This window comes from Cebus imitator, unplaced genomic scaffold (genome assembly GCF_001604975.1).
Source record: "Cebus imitator isolate Cc_AM_T3 unplaced genomic scaffold, Cebus_imitator-1.0 Scaffold24, whole genome shotgun sequence".
NCBI lineage: Eukaryota > Metazoa > Chordata > Mammalia > Primates > Cebidae > Cebus > Cebus imitator.
Window position 1 is genome coordinate 15,086,475 of NW_016107339.1, and position 21,913 is coordinate 15,108,387.

Here is a 21,913-nt window from a genome sequence, read left to right on the forward strand (position 1 = left end):
GGTCGGGCGGGTCTCAGCCCCTCCTCTCCCCCAGGCTCCCACTCCATGACGTTTTTCTACACTGCGGTGTCCCGGCCCGGCCGTGGGAAGCCGAGCTTCATCGCCGTGGGCTACGTGGACGACATGGAGTTCGAGCGGTTCCACAGCGACGCCGCGAGTCAGAGGATGGATCCGCGGGCGCCGTGGTTGGAGCAGGAGGGGCCGGAGTACTGGGACCAGGAGACAGCTTGCCTCAAGGCGGACGCACGGAGTAGCGAAATGTCCATGAGGATCCTGGCCGGCCACTACAACCTGAGCGACCCCAGTGAGTGACCCCGGCCCGGGGCGCAGGTCACTACCCCTCCCCGTCGCCCACGGACGGCCCGGGTCTCCCCGAGTCTCCGGCTTCGAGGTCCACCCCGAGGCTGCGGGACCCGCCCAGACCCTGGACGGGAGACAGCCCCAGCATTTTCAGTTTAAGCAAAGTCCCCGCGGGTTGTTGGTGGTGGGGGTGGGGGTGGGAGCTCGAGGGGTGGGGCTGACCGCGGGGGCGGGGCCAGGGTCTCACACCTACCAGAGGATATATGGCTGCGAAGTGGGGCCAGATGGGCGCTTCCTCCGTGGGTATGACAAGAGAGCCTACGACGGCAAGGATCACATCGCTCTGAACGAGGACCTGCGCTCCTGGACTGCAACAGTCACGGAGGCTCAGATCAGCCAGCGCCAGTTGGAGGCGAACAATGTGGCTGAGAGGATGAGAGCCTACCTGGAGGACGAGTGCCCGGAGTGGCTCCGCAGACACCTGGAGGAAGGGAAGGAGACGCTGCAGCGCGCGGGTACCAGGGGCAGTAGGAAGCCTTCTCCATCTCCTATAGATCTCCCGGGTTGGTCTCCCGCGAGGAGGGGAGGAAAATGTGATCAGCGCTAGAATATCGCTCTCCCTTAAATGGAGAATGACACGAGTTTTCCTGAGTTTCCTCTGCTCTCTAGGACAATTAAGCGATGATGGCTCTGTGGAAATGGAGGGGAGACAGTCTCTGGAATGTTGATCAGGGGTCCCCTTTGACCCCTGCAGCAGCCTTGGGTGCTGTGACTTTTTCTCTCAGGCCTTGCTCTCTGCCTCACTCTCAAGTGTCTTTGGAGGTCTGATTCCAGCTTTTCTGAGTCCCCCGGCCTCCATTCAGGTCAGGACCAGAAGTCGCTGTTCCTCCCTCAGAGACTAGAACTTTCCAAGGAATAGGAGATTGTCCCAGGTGCCTGTTTCCAGGCTGGTATCTGGGTTCTGTGCTCCCTTCCCCACCCCAGGCGTCCTGTCCAATTTCAGAATGGTCACATGGGTGCTGCTGGGGTGTCCCATGAGAGATGCAAAGTGTCTGAATTTTCTGACTCATCCCGTCAGACTCCCCAAAGACACATGTGACCCACCACCCCGTCTCTGACCATGAGGCCACCCTGAGGTGCTGGGCCCTGGGCTTCTACCCTGCGGAGATCACACTGACCTGGGAGCGGGATGGGGAGGAGCAGACTCAGGACATGGAGCTTGTGGAGACCAGGCCATCAGGGGATGGAACCTTCCAGAAGTGGGCAGCTGTGGTGGTGCCTTCTGGAGAAGAGCAGAGATACACATGCCATGTGCAGCACAAGGGGCTGCTGGAGCCCCTCACCCTGAGATGGGGTAAGGAGGGGGATGGGGTCAGGAGGGGGATGGGTAAGGAGGGGATGTGGAGTCATGTCTCTTCTCAGGGAAAGCAGATGCCCTTCTGGAGCCTTTAGCAGGGTCAGGGCTGAGGCCTTGGGTCAGGACCCCTCACTTCCCTCTTCTTTCCCAGAGCCGTCTTCCCAGCCCACTGTCCCCATTGTGGGCATTGTTGCTGGCCTGGGTGTCCTAGGAGCCATGGTCACTGGAGCTGTGGTCACTGCTGTGCTGTTGCGGAGGAAGAGCTCAGGTAGGGAAGGCGTGAGGAGTGGAGTCTGCATTTTCTTGTCCAGCTGGGGGTTTCAAGCCCCAGGTAGAAGTGTTCCCTGCCTCATTACTGGGAAGCACCATCCACACATGGGCCAATCCAGCCTGGGGCCCTGTGTGCCAGCACTTACTCTTTTGTGAAGCACATGTGGCAATGAAGGACAGATGTATCACCTTGATGACTGTAGTGTTGGGGTCCTGATTCCAGCATTCACAAGTCAGGGGAAGGTCCCTGCTAAGGACAGACCTTAGGAGGGCATTTGGTCCAGGACACACACCTGCTTTCCTTGTGTTTCCTGATCCTGCCCTGGGTCTGTAGTGATAGTTCTGGAAACTTCTGTTGGGTCCAAGACTAGGAGGTTTCTCTAAGATATCGTGGTTCTGCCTCCTCCCCATCTCCTCACAGGATACTTTCTTCCCACAGGTGGAAAAGAAGGGAGCTACTCTCAGGCTGCGTGTAAGTGGTAGGGGTGGGAGTGTGGAGGAGCTCACCCACCCCATAATTCCTTCTGTCCCACATCTCCTGTGGGGTCTGACCAGGTCCTGTTTTTGTTCTACCGCAGGCAGTGACAGTTCCCAGGGCTCTGATGTGTCTCTCACGGCTTGTAAAGGTGAGACTCTGGGGGTCTGAAGTGGGTACGGGGTAAGGCAGAGGGGAAAGGACTGGGTAATCGTGATTCTTTGAGTGGGGTGTTTCAAGTGTGTGGTGGGCTGTTCAGAGTGTCATCACTTACCATGACTGACATGAATTTGATGACACCTATTGTTTTCTGTAGCCTGAGACAGCTGCCTTGTGTGGGACTGAGATGCAGGATTTCTTCGTGCCTCCCCTTTGTGACTTCAAGAGCCTCTGGCATCTCTTTCTGCAAAGGCGTCTGCATGTGTCTGCGTCCCTGTTAGCGTAATGTGAGGAGGTGGAGAGACAGCCCACCCCGTGTCCATCATGACCGCTGTCCCCACGCTGACCTGTGTTCCCTCCCCAGTCATCTTTCCTGTTCCAGAGAGGTAGGGCTGGGTGTCTCCATCTCTGTCTCAACTTCATGGTGCACTGAGCTACATCCGATTACTTCCCTACTGAAAATAAGAATCTGAATATAAATGTGTTTTCTCAAATATTTTTCATGAGAGGTTGATGGGTTAATTAAATAAGTCAATTCCTAAAATTTGGGAGAGTAAATAAAGACCTGGGAACCTTCCAGAATCCACATGTTTGCTGTGCTGAGTCTGTTGCAGGTGGGGATGGAAAAGGCTGTGAGGAGCCGAGTGTGGATGGGGCCTGTGCCCAGTTGCTGTTGAGTCCATCATGGGCATTATGTGGTCAGTCCTCAACTGGGTCAGGTTCACTGCTCCACTGTCCTTGTCCTTTCAATGGAAACTTGTGCATACTTCGCGAAGTTGTCGTGTTGTGTTTTTCAGCTCCGTTAATTCACTTATATTCCTCTCTAAATTGTGTATTCTTGTTAACATTTCGTCAAACCTTTTTTCAAAGTTCTTAGTTTCTTTGCATTGGGTTAGAACAAGTTCTTTTAATTCACAGAAGTTTCTTATCCACCTTTTGAAGCCTACTTCTCTTAATGGAACACACTCGTTCTCCATCAGACCTTGTTCCGTTGCTGATGAGGAACTGTGATCCCCTGTAGAGGGAGAGGCTTTCTGATTTTGGGTATTCTCACCCTTATTAGGCTGGTTTCTTCCCTTCTTTATAGATTTATCCATCTGTGGTCTTTATAATTACCGTCTTTATAATTGGGTTTCTGAGTGGACTTCCAACTTGTTGATTCCCAGCGCTAAAATCTGAGCAACCCACTGCGCCGGCCAAAACAGCGACGTTAAGATTAATGGTGCTTTTCTGACTCTGCACCAAGAACCGCCACACCAAGGCAGCGGCAAAACCGCCTCGCCAGCCACAAGAGTCGCGCTGGCGACCTGTGGGGCTCCTCCGCTGGGAATCTCCTGGTGCGTGAGCAACAAAAATTCCTCTGAAAGTGTGGTGTCCTCTCGTTCTCTGCACTTTCATTGGGAGCTACAATCCTGAGCTGCTAGTGATCAGCCATCTTGGATCTCTCTCTCTGGATGCATTTTTAGATCGACTCACAACATTTGCCAATGGATTGTGTCTATAGTGTGAGAAAGACGAATCAAGGACACCCACAGTTGTAAAATGAGTAAGTAGAAGGAAGGGTAGAGCTACTGTGGAAATGGGGAGACTCTGGCAGTAGCGTACTGAGGAGGGGGCCTCGCAGGCACCCAGTGGAGGAGATGTCTACTAGGAATGCAGGTGAGGGAGCTGGGGTGGCAGTTGGACAGACAACTCTAGAGTTTAGGGAAAATGAGAAATAGACTGGGCTGGAGACATAGATTTAGGAGGTCACACCATATAAACAATACTTATTACCTCAAGCATGGTTGAGGGCAACAAGGAAGTGACTGGTTATAGGACAGAATGAGTGCAAGGACTGAACCCTGGACCTCCAGTTCTAAGGGATCTGATCAGACCACACCCAGAGCAGACGGCACAGTTCTGACCCCATGTCTAGATGACACTTAGACAAGGACCTCCCATGTGCATAGGAATCACCTGGACGTGGTGCTGAGATCCAGGAAGTCCAGGGTTGAGCAAGAGATTCTGGATTTATGACAAGACTGGAGCCTATGTTTCTGGTCTCCAGATCAAGCACACCAGGATCCCACATGTCTGTGCATCAGCCTCACCCGTAGTGCTTGTTATATAAGTGATGTCTTGGTCTTGTGCATAATACTCTGAGACAGGTGTTCTGAGAAGTGGCCTGAGTATTTTCTAAGCCCCTGCCTTCCCTGTTGGGAGCCAGATTGGGAATCACTGAGATCAGAGATCAGAGTGACCAGGGTGGGTGGATGGGGTGGGTTTTCAAACTTTGTTTAAAAGAAGATTTTTCTCTCAGAAATAAAAGGGAGAATGTATATCATCAATTATGAGATGTGCTATTCCCTGCTGATCTCTCCACCACGGCATAGAGGCCAGGTAGACAATTTGGGATGTGGCTCTCACACAAAGAACACCTCTGAATGCTGCTCTCTGACACTGGGCCACACACTGATTTCTCACTCACTTTTTGGAGCAAACTATGGAAAATAAATTTCTCTAAGGCACACATAAAGTAGTAATACATGGCATTGGGGGCTAATTTTATTGTGGAGAAGGCCACAGAACAAGGCTAGAAATTACACAACCAGGAACAGAATCCACAGCCCAATCTGGATCAGGTCCCTCCTAGGAACAACTGCCCCTGCTGCTGAGCACAGACGCCACTGCTCACACCTCTGACACCCTGGTGCTGGACACTGGACCCTGAGGCTAGTATAGATGTCACTGCTGCATCTGGCAACTGGACATCACTACTGCCACTCAGCTGTTTCTACTAAAATGCATTCTGCACAGTCCCAGCCTCTCTGTGTCACCTCATTTTGGCTCAGAGTCTGGCAGTGATATAGGAGTTAAGAAGAAATTATTTAGGCAGATTGTGAGGGTACAGAAGTCCTCAGTAAGGTTTTTCTTTTAATGAAATGCAGCCCCCAAATCATTTTCTTTACTAACAAAGAGCAGCCTGTAAAATTACTACCTCTGACAAGAGAGATAGATTCCATTACAAGAATAGTGGGGACTTTAACATCTAAACCTCAGCATTAGACAGATAATCTACACAGAAAACCAAGAAAGAAACATTGGATTTAAACTGAACTTCAGACCAAATAAAGCTGACAGATATTTACAGAGCATTCTATCTAACACTACAGAATATACATTCTTTTCATGAACACATGGAACTTTTTCCAGGAGAGCACCTATGTTAAGCCACAAAACAAATCTCAGCAAATTTTCAAAAATTGAAATCATATCAAATATCTTCTCTGGCCACAGTGGAATAAAACTAGAAATGTACACCAAGAGAAACATTGGCAACTAGGCAAGTATATGGAACTAACAGCACGCTCCTGAATAAACATTGAGTCAACAGAGAAATTCAGATGGAAATCAAAAAGTTTGTTGAAACAAATGAAAATGGAAATACAACATATCAAAACTTGTGGGATACAGTTAAACAGGACTAAAGGGGAGGTATGAAGAAGTAAATTGCTTCAAATTCCTCTTAAAGGAATTTCTGTGATGCTAGAATTAACTTAGGAACTTGCTGCATTAATTATTAAGATGGTAAGTTGAAATTGGTAACAGAAAGTTTTAAAGAGAAATCTAAAAACATCTCTGGAAGCAGAGACTTAAATAATATACTTGAATCATGTGCTTAAAGCCACAGGAGAATAGCTAGCAATTAAGTTTTTAAGCTAAGTTTATGGACTTTAAACTGGCAAGCTGTTTTGAAAACAGTGACTAGCTGAGCAAAGACTATCTCTCATCAGTCTTATGCATATGTTTTTTAACCACACTTACATACAATTTTCTTTTACTTTCTGAGAATGGGCTTGAAATTTTTACTTTTTAACTTAACTAATATGTAATTTGGTTTAAAGTTCTCCTTTAAAGGGTGTGATTTTACATGCTTAGCCTTTAATTGCTTTTTAGCTAATTCCTGGGCCACCTTTTATAGCTAATTGACATTTATTATCCAAATTTACAAAATTATGGGTAAGGCTTGTGCCAGTATTTTTGCCTTTTAAGATAGAAAGCACGTTTTGCAACTTGTCAGTTAATTAGGAAACTTTTTTCTACTGAGGAGCAAATCCATATGTCTTGCTTCTAAATGTTTCTTACTAATTCATGGACTAGCTGTAATTTTTTACCCCAGAGGTTACTGTTTTACTTAATTAGATTTTAAAAGAGTCCCATTTAAAGGTAGGGTTGAAATAATAGTGGCTAATATTAGGAAAAAAAATCTTACAAATCCTTAAATTTTAGCAAAGAATTAGAATTTGGGAAGTTACTTGTTTACAAAGAACACTGTGGGACATTTGTGGAGCCAGAGGCAGCAGTGGGGGTCTGGGCAGGCATCAGTGCTGGCCCCACCCAGGTGCTACTTTTTGTTTTCTCACGATGCCTGGGCAGCAATTGCTGGTTTTGGGCTGAGCCTGTTGGCTTGAACGCCTCTGAGCTTTCTCTGAGCTTTGTCCCATTCCCCACACCCCTGCACCTGGCTACAGGAGACACCTTTGGCTTGCTCTGCTCCCTTCTCCTGCCCAGGCCTAGCTATGGGCCTGGGTGGAGCTTCCTGCTGGGGTTCCCCCACCCACTTTTATTTTTCCTTTTCCCCATAAGTCTTCCTTCTTACTGAGATTGGAATATCCCTAGCTCCTTCTTTATAAAGCAATGAAAGACAAAGAAAGCAGCAGAAGAACTGAGTAAGAAAGCACAAATTCATTGAAAACAGCTGACAGAGATTAACTTTAATTCCCCCTTTCTTGAGGAGCTGCCAAAGTAGACTCAAATAAGCCTCATGCCTGTTGGACCTTTGTCCTATTTATTACCCTGATGCTTCCAAGTTTCCTTTTTTACCACGGGTATAGCTTTAAGAATACTCGGGTGTTCTCCAGCTTAGTTCCACGTTCTGCAGCCGTAACTCTGGTGACCCTTTGTCCTGGGTTCAAGCTCCACGTAGGCGCTACTTGCTGAGACCAGCTTGGTCGGGTAGATCCCAACCCAGGTGGCACTGAAGGAATTAATAAACAGACACAGAGATAGAGAGCAAAAAGGTATGGGACAGATAGTGGGCCTCAGCATTCCTAACTGAGAGCCTCCAACAGAGACTGACCCACACATTTATTGACAGCAAGCAAGTTATAATCACCATTTGACTAAAAATATTCTTCACAGGGAACAAAGCATTCTTTAGTGACAAGAAACAGGCTCTGGCACACTTATCTACTGCAGCTGGAGTATGTCGTTAAGGCACCTGTTGCTCATGCCATTGATTATGGCTCAGAACCTCCCCACTCCCAGCAGTCAGGCTTAGGACCTGCTCTCAAATGCTGCCAACAAGGTTTGTCAAAGATCATAGTTGTAGGTGTGTGATCTTGTTTCTGGGTTTTATATTTGGTTTCATTGGTCTACATGTCTGTTTTTGTACCTGTACCATGCTGTTTTGGTTACTCTAGCTCTGAAGTATAGTTGAAATCAGGTAGCATAATCCCTCCAGCTTTGTTCCTTTTGTCTGGGATTGCTCTGGCTATTTGGGCCATATTTTAGTTCCATGTAAAATTTAAAATAGCTTTTTCTAGTTCTGTGAAGAAGGTCAATGGTAGGAATAGCACTGAATCTATACATTACTTTGAGCAGTATCACCATTTTCATGATATTAATTTTTCCTATCCATGAACTTTCCATAGAAAGTTTTTCTATTTGTTTGCGTCATCTCTTATTTCTTTGAAAGGTGGTTTGTTGTTCTCCTTGTAGAGGTCTTTGACCTTGCAAGGTCACTGTATTCGCATGTATTTTATTCTTTTTGTGGCAATTGTGAATGGAAGTTCATTCCTGATTTGGCTCTCAGCTTGTCTGTTGTTGGCATGTAGAAATGCTAATAATTTTTGCACACCGATTTTGTATCTGAGACTGCTGAGGTTATCAACTTACGAAGCTTTTGGGATGAGACTACAGGTTTTTCTAAATATAGAATTATGTCATCTGCAAACAGAAATAGTTTGACTTTCTTTCTTTCTATCTGAATACCTTTTATTTATTTCACTTGCCTGATTGCCCTGGCCAGAACTTCCAATACTACTTCCAATACTATGTAGAACAAGATTAGTGAGAGAAGGCATCCTTGTCTTGTGTCTGTTTACAAGGGGAATGATACCAGCTTTTGCCCGTTCAGTATGATGTTGGCCCTGGGTTTGCCATAGATGGCTTTTCTATTTGGAGGTCTGTTCCTTCAGTACTTAGTTTATTGAGAGTTTTTAAAAACATGAATAGATGTTGAAGTTTGTCAAAAGCCTTTTCTGCACCTACTGGGATAATCATGTGGTTTTCATCTTTTGTTCTGTTTATGTGATGAATCACATTTATTGATTTGCATATATTGAAACAACATTGCATCCTGGGGATGAAACCTACTTGATTGTGGTGGATAAGCTTCCTGATGCTGCTGAATTCTGTTTACCAGAATACGGTTGAAGAATTTGTATCAATGTTCAAGAATATTGGCCCGGAGTTTTCCTTTTTTTTTTTTGTTGCATCTCTGCCACATTTTGGTATCAGGATGATGCTGTCCTAATAGAATGGGTTAGGAGGAGTCTTTCCTCTTCATTTTTTGGGAACAGTTTCAGTAGGAATGGTACCATCTCTTCTTTGCACATTTAATAGAATTCCCCTGTCAATCATCTGGTTTTGGGGCTTTTTTCGTTTGGTAGGCTGTTTATTATTGCCTCAATTTTAAAGTCATTATTTGTTCAGGGATTCAATTTCTTTCTGGTTCAGTCTTGTGGGGTGGGGATATGTATGTGAATTTATCCATTTCTTCTAGATTTTCTAGTTTCTGTGCATAGAGGTGTTTATAATATTTTCTGGTGGTTGCTTGTATTTCTGTGGGGTCAGTGGTAATGTTCCTCTTATCGTTTCTGATTGTGTTTATTTGAATTTTTCTCTTTTCTTTATTCATCTAGGTAGCAGTCTATTTTATGAATTTTTAAAAATAACCTCCTGAATTCACTGATCTTTCGAATGTTTTTTTGTGTCTTTGTCTCCTTAAGGAGATAATACCTTTGTTAATTTTGTTGTTGTTGTTATTTCTCATCTTCTGCTAGGCTTGGGATATGTTTGCTCTTCATTCTCTTATTCTTTTAGTTGTGATTTTAGGTTGTTGACTTGAGATCTTTCTAACTTTTTGATATGGGCATTTACTGGTATACATTTTTGTCTTAATACTGCCTTAGCTTTTCCGCAACCATCTGGTACATTGCATCTTTGTTCTCATTAGTTTCAAAGAACTTCTTGATTTCTGCCTTAATTTCATCATATACCCCAAAATCATTCAAGAACAGGTTATTCAATTTATATACAATTGTATGGTTTGAGTGAGTTTCTTATTCTTGATTTTGAATTTGATTGCACTGTGGTCCGAAAGACTGCTACGATTTCAGTTATTTTGCATTTGCTGAGGAGTGTTTTGCTTCTGACTATGCAATCGATTTTAGAGTAAGTGCCATGTAGCAATGAGAAAAACGCACATTCTGTTGTTTTGGGGTGGAAAGTTCTGTGGATATCTATCAGGTCCATTTGATCCAGAGCTGAGTTCAGGTCCTGAATATCTTTGTCAATTTTCTGTCTTGATGATATGTCTAATGTTGTCAGTGGGGAATTAAAATCTCCCATTATTGCCGGACACGGTGGCTCATGACTGTAATCCCAGTACTTTGGGAGGCCGAGGCTTTTTTTTTGTTTTCCCTCAGGATCACCTGAGGTTGGGAGTTTGAGACCAGTCTGACCAACATGAAGAAACTCCGTCTCTACTAAAAATACAAAATTAGCTGGGCATGATGGCACATGCCTGTAATTGCAGCTACTCAGGAGGCTGAGGCAGGAGAATTGCTTAAACCTGGGAGGTGGCGGTTGTGGTGAGCTGAAATCATGCCATTGCACTCCAGCCTGGGCAACAAGAGTGAAACTTAGCCTCAAAAACAAACAAACAAACAAACAAACAAACAAACAAATAAATAAAGTTTCCCACTATTATTATGTGAGATTCTAAGTCTCTTTGAAGGTCTCTAAGAACCTGCCTTATGAATCTGGGTGTTTCTGTATTGGGTGCATATATATTTAGGATAGTTAGACCCCCTTGTTGAAGTGAACCCTTTACCATTATGTAATGCCCTTCTTTGCCTTTTTGATCTTTGTTGGCTTAAAGTCTATTTCATCCGAAACTAGGATTGCAACCCTGGCTTTTTTCTGTTTTCCTTTTGCTTCGTAAATTTTCCTCCATCCCTTTATTTTGAGCCTATGTATGTCACTGCATGCGAGATGAGTGTATTGAAGACAGCATACTGATAGGTCTTGGTTATTTATCCAGCTTGCTACTCTGTGTCTTTTAAATGGGGTATTTAGCCCATTTACACTTAAGGTTAGTATTGATACATACGGATTTGATATTGTCATCATGACGTTAGCTGGTTACTTTGCAGACTTGCTTATGTGGTTGCTTTATTGTGTCACTAGTCTGTATACTTGCTTGAGTGTGTTTTTGTAGTGGCTGGTAACTGTCTTTCCTTTCCAAATTTAGTCCTTCCTTCAGGAGTTCTCATAATGCAGGTCTGGTGGTAATGAATTCCCTTGGCATTTGTTTGTCTGAAGAGAATCTTATTTCTCCTTTGCTTCTAAAGCTTAGTTGGGCTGGATATGAAATTCTGGGTTGGAAATTCTTTTCTTTAAAAATGTACAACATTGGCCCTCAGTGTCTTCTGGCTTATAGCATTTCCACTGAGAGGTACACTGTTAGTCTGATTGGCTTCCCTTTGGGGGTGACCTGGCCTTTCTCTCTGGCTGCCCCTAATGTTTTTTCTTTCATTTCCAGCCTTACAGAATTTGATGACTATGTGTTTTGGGGATGATCTTCTCATGGAGTAACTTACTGAGGTCCTCTGCATTTCTGAATTTGAATATCAGCCTGTCTAACTAGGTTGGGGAAATGCTCATGGATGATGTCCTGAACTGTTTTTCAAATTGCTTCCATTCTCTCCACCTCTTTCTGGTACACGAATCATTCATAGAATCAGTTTTTTACATAATCCCATGTTTCTGGGAGGTTTTTTTCATTCCTTTTTATTCTTTTTTCTCTATTCTTGTCTTCCTGTCTTATTTCAGAAAGCCAGTCTTCAAGCACTGAGATTCTTTCCTCCATTTGCTCTATTGTGCTATTAATATTGTGAGTGCACTATGGAATTCTTGTAGTACATTTTTCAGTTCTGTAAGGTTGGTTACACTCTTCTTTAAACTGGATATTTTGTCATTCAGCTCCTGCAATATTTTATCATGTTTTCTAGCTTCCTTGCATTGGGTTACAGTGTACTCCTTTAGGACAGTGAAATTCATTCCTATCCATATTTTGGATTCTACATCTGTTGTTTCAGCCATCTCAACCTTAGCCTGGTTCTGAACCCTTGCTAGCTTTTTAGTTTTCAGCATTCTTGTGCTGATTCTTTTTCATCTCTTGAGGCTTATCTACCTTCAATCTTTGAGGTTGCTGACTTTTGAATGGGTTTTTTTTTTCCTCCTGTTTTGTTTCGTCTTTTAATAGTCTGACCACTTTTCTGTAAGGCTGCTGCAGTTTACTGGGGGCCTGCTCCTCAGATTTCCCAGTACCTAGAGGTATCGTCAGTGAAGGTTATGTAACAGCAAAGATGGCAGTCTGCCGCTTCCTCTGGGAGCTCTGTCTCAGTGAATTACAGCCTATTGCCAGCCCAAACACACCTGTGGGAGGTGCTGGAGACCCTGGTTGGGAGATCTGGCCCAGTCAGGAGGAACAGCATTGTGGACCTGTTTTAAAACATAGTCTGGCCATGTTTTTTTGTAGAGCAGCAATGCTGTGCTGGGAGTCTATTTTGACCCCTGGTTTCTTTGGACACTCTGAAGCTTGAAGGCTGGAATGGCATAGTCAACCAAACAGCAAAGTCAGAGGCCCACCCCTCCCTGAGGAGCTCTGTCCCAGGTAGGTGCAACTCTGCTGCAGGTGGCTGGAATTCTAAGCCAAAAGAATCTCATCCTGTGAAGCCATATGGAAGTGGGGCCTGCAGTGGATTCAGCCTCTTTCCTGTGGGTATGTGTGGGGGGTCTAACCTTCCATTTTGCAGAAGTTGCAGTTACTTTTGCCAGGGAGCCAGAAACCTGGAGTATCTAAAGATCCATGGGTTGAGTTGTTTCCTTGATTAATCCCAGTGCAAGTACCTGAATGTTTCAGTTGAAAGTGCTGCATTTACTTGCACTTATCATTCCTCCCCATGAGAGAAGGCAAAAATGAATAGGTGGAATCCAGTAGAACTGATTCTATTTAGAAAAATAGTAAACCAAATGCAATACTCCATTTCTGGAGGGAGTACAGGGGTTAGTGTCATCACCAAAAGGTTAAAGTATGCAGGTAAACAATTCCCATCAGATGCCCTTTCAACTAGTTTATTTGATCAGTGTGGAGAACAGATGAATTTTAAAGATTTTACTTTCAATTGCCAAGACCAGTAATACATGTACACTGTCCTACTGCAGGGATATATCAATTCTGCAGCCCTATATTATAATTTAGTCTGCAAGAAACTTGATCACGTTTCCCATCCTTAAGACACTGCCCTGACCCATTCCATCGATGACATTATGCTGACTGGATCTAGTAAACAAGAAGAAGCAATTACTCTAGACTTATTAAAAATAAGTTTGTGTGTCAGGGCATGGGAAATGTATCTGATAAAAATCAGAAGCCCCCCACCAACCCCCGGTAGAAATTTCTAGGGGTCCAGTGATGGGGGCACATTTAGATAGTCCTTCTAAGGTGACAGATAATGTGTTGCATCTGGCTCCTCCTACAACCAAAAAGCAGGCACAACACGCACTGCACTGTCATTTCAGAGGCACCATATTTCTCATTTGGGTGTGCTACTCTTGCCCATTTACTGAGGGATCTGACCTGAAAAACTGCCAGTTTTGAGTGGGGCCCAGAACATAAGAAGACTCTGCAACAGGTCCAGGATGCTGTGCAAGTTACTTTACCACTTGAATAAAATGATCCAACAGAGATTGAATTGACAGAGGCAGATGGGAACTACTTGGAGCCTTTGGTAGCCTCCTGTAAGTGAATCACAGAGAATAATTTTAGATGCATGCTAGGAGAGAAAAGGTAATGTTGCAGGACTGGGAGCTGTGAGCAAAGCCCTGCTACCCTCTGCATATAACAACTCACCTTTTGAGAAAAGCTTTTGGCTTGCAACTGGGCCTTAGTAGAGACTGAATGTGTCACTATGGGCCACGAAATGGCCATGTGACATGAGCTACCCATCATTAATTGGGTGTTGTCTGACCCACAAGCCATAATGTTGAGTGTGCATAGCAGCGCTCCATCAGCTAGAGGAACTGGTATACAGGAGATCAGGTTGAAGGAAGCCCTGAAGGCACAATTAAATGACACCAGGAAATGTCCCACATGCTCATGGCTCCCAGTTCTGCTACATTACCTTTCTCCCATAGCCTGTACCTAATGCATCATAGGAGAGTTCCTTAAAATTAGTTGACTCAGGAAGGGAAAACTAAGATCTGTGGATAGTTAGTTCTGTATGATATGCAGGCATCCCTTCTGTGACATCCCTGAAGAACCGTGTTGAAGGGAGACATTCCCAGTAGACAGAACTTTGAGTAGTGTAGCTGGTTATTAATTTTGCTTCAAAAGAGAAATGAACACAGATGTGACTGTATATGGGTTTATAGGCTATAGCCAATGGCTTGATGGATGGTCAGAGAATTTTAAAGAACATGATTGGAAAATTGTTGGCAAGAGGTTCTGGGGATAAGCTATGCTGATAGGCCTTTCTAAATGTGCAAAAAATGTGCAGATATCTGTCTCTCATGTGACTAATTCCAAAAGGTGACCTCAGCAGGAGAGGTTTTGATAAAGTGGATAGGATGGCTCATTGTTTGTATACCTGTCATCCTCTTTGCTTAGTGGACTCATTAACAAAATGGCCACGGTGGTACAGGTGGAGATCATGCATGGGCTCAGTAAAATAGATTTCTACTCACCAAAGCCCACCTGGCTACAACCACTGCTGAGTATGTACCAAATCTGCCATCAGCAGAACCTACATTGAGTCTCCAATGTGACGCCATTCCTGGAGGTGATTAGCCAGCTACTGGAGCAGGTTGATTACATTGAACAATTACCATCATGAAAGAAGCAGGGGTTTATTCTTCCTAAACAGATGTTTCCTCTGGATACAAATTTATGTTCCCTGCAAGTAGTGCTTCTGCCAGAGCAATATTCATGGACTTTAGAATGCCATATCTACTATGTGGTATCCTACACAGTGTTGCTTGGGATTAAGCAATTCACTTCACAGAAAATTAAGTGCCACAATGGACCCATGAAATGCACAGGTCTTCCTGTGTTCTCCATCATCCTGAAGCAGCTGGTTTTACAGAAGGGCACTATGGCCTTTTGAGCATGCATTTACTGTGAATGTGTGGGTTTTTACACAACTTTCTCCAGAATTGCATATGCTCTGAATCAGCATCCAACGTATGGTGCTGTTCATCCCATAGCCAAGATCCGTGTGTCCAGAAATTACCAAATAGAAATGGGAGTCACAAGATTCACTATTACCTACAGAGTTCCAATTGCAAAATCTTTGCTTCCTGTCCCCACAACCTTATGTCCTGAGGGTCTAGAGGTTTTCCAAAGGGAGGAATGCTCCCTCAGGAGACACAGAAATGATTCCACTGAGCTGGAAGCTAAGGCAGCCACCCAGCCCCTTCAGCTCCTCATGCTTCTGAATCAACAGACAAAAGAAGGGGTTACTGCACTGTCTGGGGTGATTGGTCCTGGTCATCAGGGGGAAGTTTGTCTGCTACTACACAGTGGTAGCAAATAAGACTGTTTGGAACACAGGAGAGGTGTTAGAATATCTCTTAGTAATACTCTGTCCTACAATTAAAGTCAATAAAAACTACAACAGCCCAAGTCAGGCAGGACTACTAATGACCCATACCCTTCAGGAATGAATGTCTGAGTCGCACAAGCAGGAAAAGAAACATGATCAGCTGAGGGACTTGCTGGAAGTAATGGAAATATGGTATGGTTAGTGAAAAAAGCTATTTATAAATACCAGTTGTGGCCAGCATGGTGGCACATGCCTGTAATCCCAGCACTTTGGAGGCTGAGGCAGGTGGATTGCTTAAGTCTAGAAATGTGAGACCAACCTGGGCAACATGCAGAAACTCCATCCCTACTGAAATAAATACCAAAAGTTAGTCAGGCTTGGTGGTGTGCTTGTAGTCTCAGCTACTAAAGAGATTGAGGTAGGAGGATCACTTGTTCCTAGCAGGTGGAGGTTGCAGTGACCCAAGGTAATGCCACTGTACTCCAGCCTGGGCAACAGAACGAGACCCTGTTTCAAATAAATAAGTAAATAAATAAATAACCAGCTGTAACCATGTGACCAGTTACAGAAATAGAGATGGTAAATATTCTATTACTTCCTTATTTTTTATAAAGATATTTATGTCTGTGTGTATATATCCATACATGTATTAAGCAAATTCCTTTGTTTTCATTGTTTTCTTATCATCTTACAATAAAACATAAGATGTGTTAATAATAGTTCCCTTTTATTAATGATGGTTTAACTTTTATTAAACATGGTATATAGTTTACAGTATATCAAAGAGAAGAGTGCATATCATGTATTCAGTTTGAATCTTTTTCTGGGGAAAGGGTTAGTGTGTTTTTAGTTGGATGTAAGATAGTTGTATTATCATTGCCAAAAGTATGACTTTGTAATTGTTTTTATTTGGAGACTAAGCATGGTTTAAGAAAATGTTTATGGGTGCCAAGTTCACAAGCACGGACTGGGGTGGTTGGTCTTATGTGTTAATTTGACTAAACCATAGTACCTAGTTATTTAATCAAACACTAAATGTATATATTGCTATGATGGTGTTTTGCAATTGTGATTAAATCTAATATCAATTGATGTTTTTTTTTTTTTCCTGAGATGGAGACTCACTCTGTCACCCAGGCTGGAGTGCAATGACACGATCTCGGTTCACTGCAACCTCCACTTCCCGGGCTCAACCAATTCTCCTGCCTCAACCTCCCAAGTAGCTAGGATTATAGGCATGCATCAATCACCACACTCAGCTAATTTTGTATTTTTAGTAGAGATGGGGTTTCACCATGTTGGTCAGACTGGTCTCAAACTTCTGACCTCAGGTGATCCACTTGCCTTAGTCTCCCAAAATTCTGGGATTACAGGTGTGAGCCACCGCACTTAGCCTCAGTTGATTTTATGAAAACTAAATTACCCTAAAAAATGTGAATGAGACTTTTTGAATCAGTTGAAGACCTTTGGGCAAACTATGAGGCTTCCAAGGCAAGAAAATATTCTGCCTCAAGATGACAGTAGCAACTACAGATTAGGTTACCAGTCTGTCAGTCTGGTCTACAAATATTAGACTGATGACTGCAACATTGTGACTTTCCAGCCTGCCAGGCTGCTGAGGTGTAATATGTGACATCAATAACTTAAAATTAGGGGTGGAAACAGACGTAAAGAAGCAGAGTTTTCTTTTCTTTCTTTCTTATTTTTTTGAGGAGGGACTTGATCCACTGCTGGCTATGAAGGCCATGAAGGTTTGCCCCAGAAAGTGGAAACTTCAAGTGCTGGATTCATGGGATGTTGATGAAAGAAGCAGAGTTTTCATATGTGATTGAAGTTGGTTTGAATTCAAGATTGTTATAACTATATTGCTACATGTAATACCACAGTAATCACAAGCAAAATATTCATAAAATATACACAAAAGAAAATGAGACTGCAATTAAAACATATCACTAGAAAAAAACCACAGGATCTGAGAGCTGCGTCGGATGGCTGGGCAGCCATGGCATCCTATTTCAATAAACACAAGTGTGAGCCATTGGACCCCGAGCAGGAGACTCGAACCAACCTGCTGCTGGAGCTCGCAAGGTCACTTTTCAATAGGATGGACTTTGAAGACTTGGGGTTGGTAGTAGATTGGGACTACTACCTGCCTCCATCAGCTGCCAAGACTGTTGTGAACCTCCCCAGGATAGTCATCAGAGGCTCTCAGCCTGAGCTCAAGTGCCCCGTGTGTCTTTTGGAATTTGAGGAGGAGGAGACTGCCATTGAGATGCCTTGCCATCACCTCTTCCATTCCAGCTGCATTCTGCCCTGGCTAAGCAAGACAAATTCCTGTCCCTTGTGCCACCATGAACTTCTCATTGATGATGACACTTAACGCTGAGCACAGATGAGATAAGGTTTGAAAACAGCAGCAGCAGCATCGACTGGAGAACCTTCAGGGAGCCATGTACATGTTAGGAGGCTGGGGCTGAGCGCCGGCCCTCTGTGTCTTCGTTACAAACCTTGAATCTTCATTAAAGGTTTCTTTACCATCCACCCCAAAAGAAAAAATAAACACAAAGGAAGGTTGGAATAAAGGAGATGAGGGCTGAAAGAGTTATAAGATATGCATAAAACCAACATCACAATTACAGAAGCAAGTCCTTCTTTATCAGTAATTATTTGAAATGTAAATGGATTGAACTCTCCAAGCAGAACTCAAAGATGATCACAATGGATAGAATAAAAAGAGTCTTGTTGTATGGTGGCTACAAGATCCTCACTTTGGACCTAAGGAAACACACAAGTTGAAAGTGGAAGGATAGAAAAGATATTCATGAAAATAGTAACTAAGAATTTTTTATGATCTCTCATAGGGTTCTATGTGATGCACGGGCTCAGATGATGGCCTGGGAGTTTTACATGGTTTAGGGTGGAAGTGAAAGAAACCAGATGCAGGCAGGATGGTTAATAGCAGTGCCTAGAACTGAGATAACCATGCTTCTGTCACATTTATTGACTAATATATCAGACCTGTTTATGTTTCAGAGGGTGGAGAGGCCTGACCTCTTGATAAGGGAGTGGTGGGTTAAACTAGTATGATGGAAGATATTTTTGCAGCCTTCTTTGGAAAATACATGCAATCCAAAACATCTATTTGCCAAAAAGGAAGACCACCATCACAGCTTACCTACCCCTCAAGTCTAAGCCCTGTGATTCTATAGTATCCTGAGGAAGGATCATGTCTTGGGAAGTAGGTGTGGAGTCAAAGCTGTAAATAAAGCCCCATATACAGCCACAATTTCACTTTATTCTGATGAAATTTTGTGTCATTTTTGGTAAAATGGGGGCTCACAAATCTCTCTTCAGGGATCTCTCCAGTGGGAGGATGATGTGCTTCCCTCCTCCACAGTTCTGCTTTACAGATAAGTGGATCTAGGTCTCAGTTTCAATTATTTAAAACACCAGAAACTTGGATGTGTGCATGTCACAAAAAGGTGAAAGAATGCTCTCTCTTTCCCTGTTCTCACTCACTGTACCCTGAACAAGAACCTGCTCTACCTTGACCTTTTGAACGGGGAGGAGGACTGCACTCCTGCCTAACCTTCAAGCTTTCAGAGCTAAACCTGCTGCCCAAACAGAATGGTTCATTGTAAAGAATAAACCCTACACTAAGAGCTCTCCCTTTACCCATCATGGCAGAAACTAAATCCCATAAAAAGGCCCAGAGTAATCCTGGCTCAAAAGGTTCAGTGTCATGTCCCTTCCACCAAAATGAAGCCAACATATTCATCACAATATGGAGTATTGATGAGGATAAAAATAATTACTACAAAAATTTGACAAATATGTTCTTTTTATTACATCAACTTTTTTGACCTGCAAATATAAAGAAAATAAGCCTGCACAGCAGGAAAAGTTTTTCCTCTAGCAGAGAATCCTCTTTCCAGTTGAAAAGCTGGAACCAGAATCACTAGAATGGAACAAGACTTTCAGGAATGACACAGCACTGGGCCTTGGGCAGCCAGAGTTGCAGATGGCTCACCTGTTGGGTGACACCAACCTTTTGGCTCTCCTTTTTTTGGTTCTCATTGCGAGAAAAAAAAGTTTGGAGTGTCAAGAGACATAGTCAAGCCAAAGAGATTTACTTTATTTTATTCTTTAGAAAATGCAATCTCAAGGATAATCCAGACTGTTATGGGCCAAACTGTATCCCCCAAATTGACATGTTGATATCCTAACCCCCAGTAACTGAGAAAGTGACTGCATTTGGAAAGGTCTTTAAGGAGGTAAATAAGGTAAAATAAGGTCATATGAATGTTCCCTAATTCAATGTGACTACTGTCCTTATAAAAAGAGAAGATTGGGCCGGGTGTGGTGGCTCATGCCTGTAATCCCAGCACTTTGGGAGGCTGAGGCAGGTGGGTCATGAGATCAGGAGTTCAAGACCAGCCTGGCCAAGAGGTGAAACCCCGTCTCTACTAAAACTACAAAAGTTAGCTGGGTGAGGTGGCAGGCATCTGTAATCCCAGCTACTCAGGAGGCTGAGGCAGGAGAATGGATTTAACCTGGGTGGCAGATGCTGCAGTGAGCCAAGATCATACCACTGCACTCCAGCCTGGGCAACAGAGCGAGACTCCATCTCGAGAAAAAAAAAAAAAAAAGATAGATTAGGATACAGACAGATTCAGAGGAATGACCATGTGAAGACATAGAGAGAACACATGTACAAGCCAAGGAAAGAAGCCTCAGAAGAAATTAGCACTGCCAATACCTTGATCTTAAACTTTTAGCCTCCAGAACCGTGAGACAATGAATTTCTGTTGTTTAAGTCACCCAGTGTGTGGTGCTTTGTTATGGCCTCTCTAAGAAATTAAAACAAACATATGACCCTGCCCAATGCAGAGTTTTGCCTGACTCCACTCTGGCTCCAATTTGATCAAGGCCTATATGCTCTGGGACCTTTCCAGCTCCTCATCAGACATGATAAAGAATGCCATGTCCAGCTCCTGGGGTCCGTGATTGCAGTGAGAGGCAGCTTCTAATGGAGAAGAGCGTTGGGGTGACCAAGGCCTCATAGACTTTATTTCTGTTGGGCCACTTGGCTTCCATCCCCTGACCACAATGGATCCATGGGACTGAATTCACCTCTGACATTCATGTCTTCTTTTCTTGGGCTTCCACAAGTGGTCTCTGGTTGAGATGGAGGGAAAGGACACAGGGATTCAAAATCTCTGACCGCCCAGTGGCCTCCCCTCATTTCCACTCAGAGACAACATGTCCATTTCTCTAAATTCCTGAGGACGTGGCCAACATAAGTAACAGAGCACAAGGAGGTGCCTTGAACAGAGTTCCATGGAAGGGTGGCTGGCACTCTCTAGATTCTTTGTCCACACCTGTTGGGATTTCTTTAGCATGAAATGTTCCAGAGGCAGCCACATTCTAAGCTTGTATCCTTAAAGCAAAATGTGTGAAGATCTTAGCCTTGGCCAAATGAGCACTGAATTCAAGAAAGACCTGGATATCTTGTAAATATTGGGACTTTATTCCTGACTCTTGAATCCTGAATCCTGGAAGTTAGTTTCTAACTAGGGAGGCAGGTGTCATTGTATCTGGTCTACCTCTGTGAGGCCTCTTGTCCCTCTGCCCTTCCCATCTCTCTACCCCATTAATTCCAGAACAGACAGAAACATTCTGCCTTCTTTGATGCCTCTTGCTATAAACGTCAATGGCATTTGATTGAATTAATAAATGAAATCAACTTTAATAAAAGGTGAGGTTTAAAGAATGGCATTTGACATGGGTTTAGAATGAATAAATGGATCAAGTAATGAATTTTGAGAAAATGCATGTAAAACTTATCTATACAAGGATTAAATGTCTTTTAATGCATCAGAAGCATAGCGGATAAGGCGCCACCAGTTCTGACCATGCCCAATGCATCACGGGGCTTTTATTTCCTGTGCATTTTGGACACAGAGCAATCAACATTACTCCATATTCTGAGAACCTAGGCAGAGCCTGTGGCATTCCAGTAATCTCTGCCCTGCAAGGCTTTTCCTTCTTGCAAATTCCCATTTGCAAAGACCCTCCTACATCTTGTGAACAGAGGTCGCCTCCCTTCTCAGAGATCTTACACAAGTCCTCCTTATGAGATCCTTATGCAACCTCCGTGTTGAGAAGGCATTCATGGGACCAAAGCAGTATTTCCTGCTCTGCAACCACCCTGCAGCGTTCCACGGTTTCACAGTGCTCTCAGATGGTCTTTACCTTAGGCCTCCTGTTACCACTTCATTTCTAGTTTACTGCACCAACATCTGATATAGCTTAGTTCAGGGTATAAACTTCAGTGTACAATAAGCAAAGCAACTGGTAATTCTTTAACTAGAAATAATATAGATCTGCCCTTGGCCATCTTGATCCACAAATTCC

The 21,913-nt window shown here is 43.8% G+C and overlaps 2 protein-coding genes across 12 annotated transcripts in view; both read left to right on the forward strand.

Annotated features, from left to right (window-relative positions):
• LOC108300114 (class I histocompatibility antigen, Gogo-C*0101/C*0102 alpha chain-like) overlaps window positions 1-21,913 on the forward strand; it is a 146,390-nt gene that overhangs the window by 289 nt on the left and 124,188 nt on the right. For 6 of the 11 annotated variants that reach the window (XM_037736373.1, XM_037736368.1, XM_037736371.1 and 3 more), the window contains exons 2-4: window positions 35-304; window positions 540-815; window positions 1,379-1,654. In XM_037736373.1, coding sequence (XP_037592301.1) covers window positions 35-304; window positions 540-815; window positions 1,379-1,654 — 822 coding nt within the window. Of the gene's footprint in view, window positions 1-34; window positions 305-539; window positions 816-1,378; window positions 1,655-1,808; window positions 1,926-2,366; window positions 2,400-2,505; window positions 2,554-2,718; window positions 3,144-21,913 lie in introns of those variants that run through there. The other 5 variants (XM_037736366.1, XM_017522781.2, XM_017522785.2 and 2 more) reach the window with 4 other exon arrangements.
• LOC108300116 (E3 ubiquitin-protein ligase RNF181-like) lies at window positions 16,807-18,782 on the forward strand. Its single transcript, XM_037736374.1, has one exon. It carries the CDS (start codon window positions 17,424-17,426, stop codon window positions 17,874-17,876), a length of 453 nt encoding a protein of 150 aa, XP_037592302.1. The 5' UTR covers window positions 16,807-17,423; the 3' UTR covers window positions 17,877-18,782.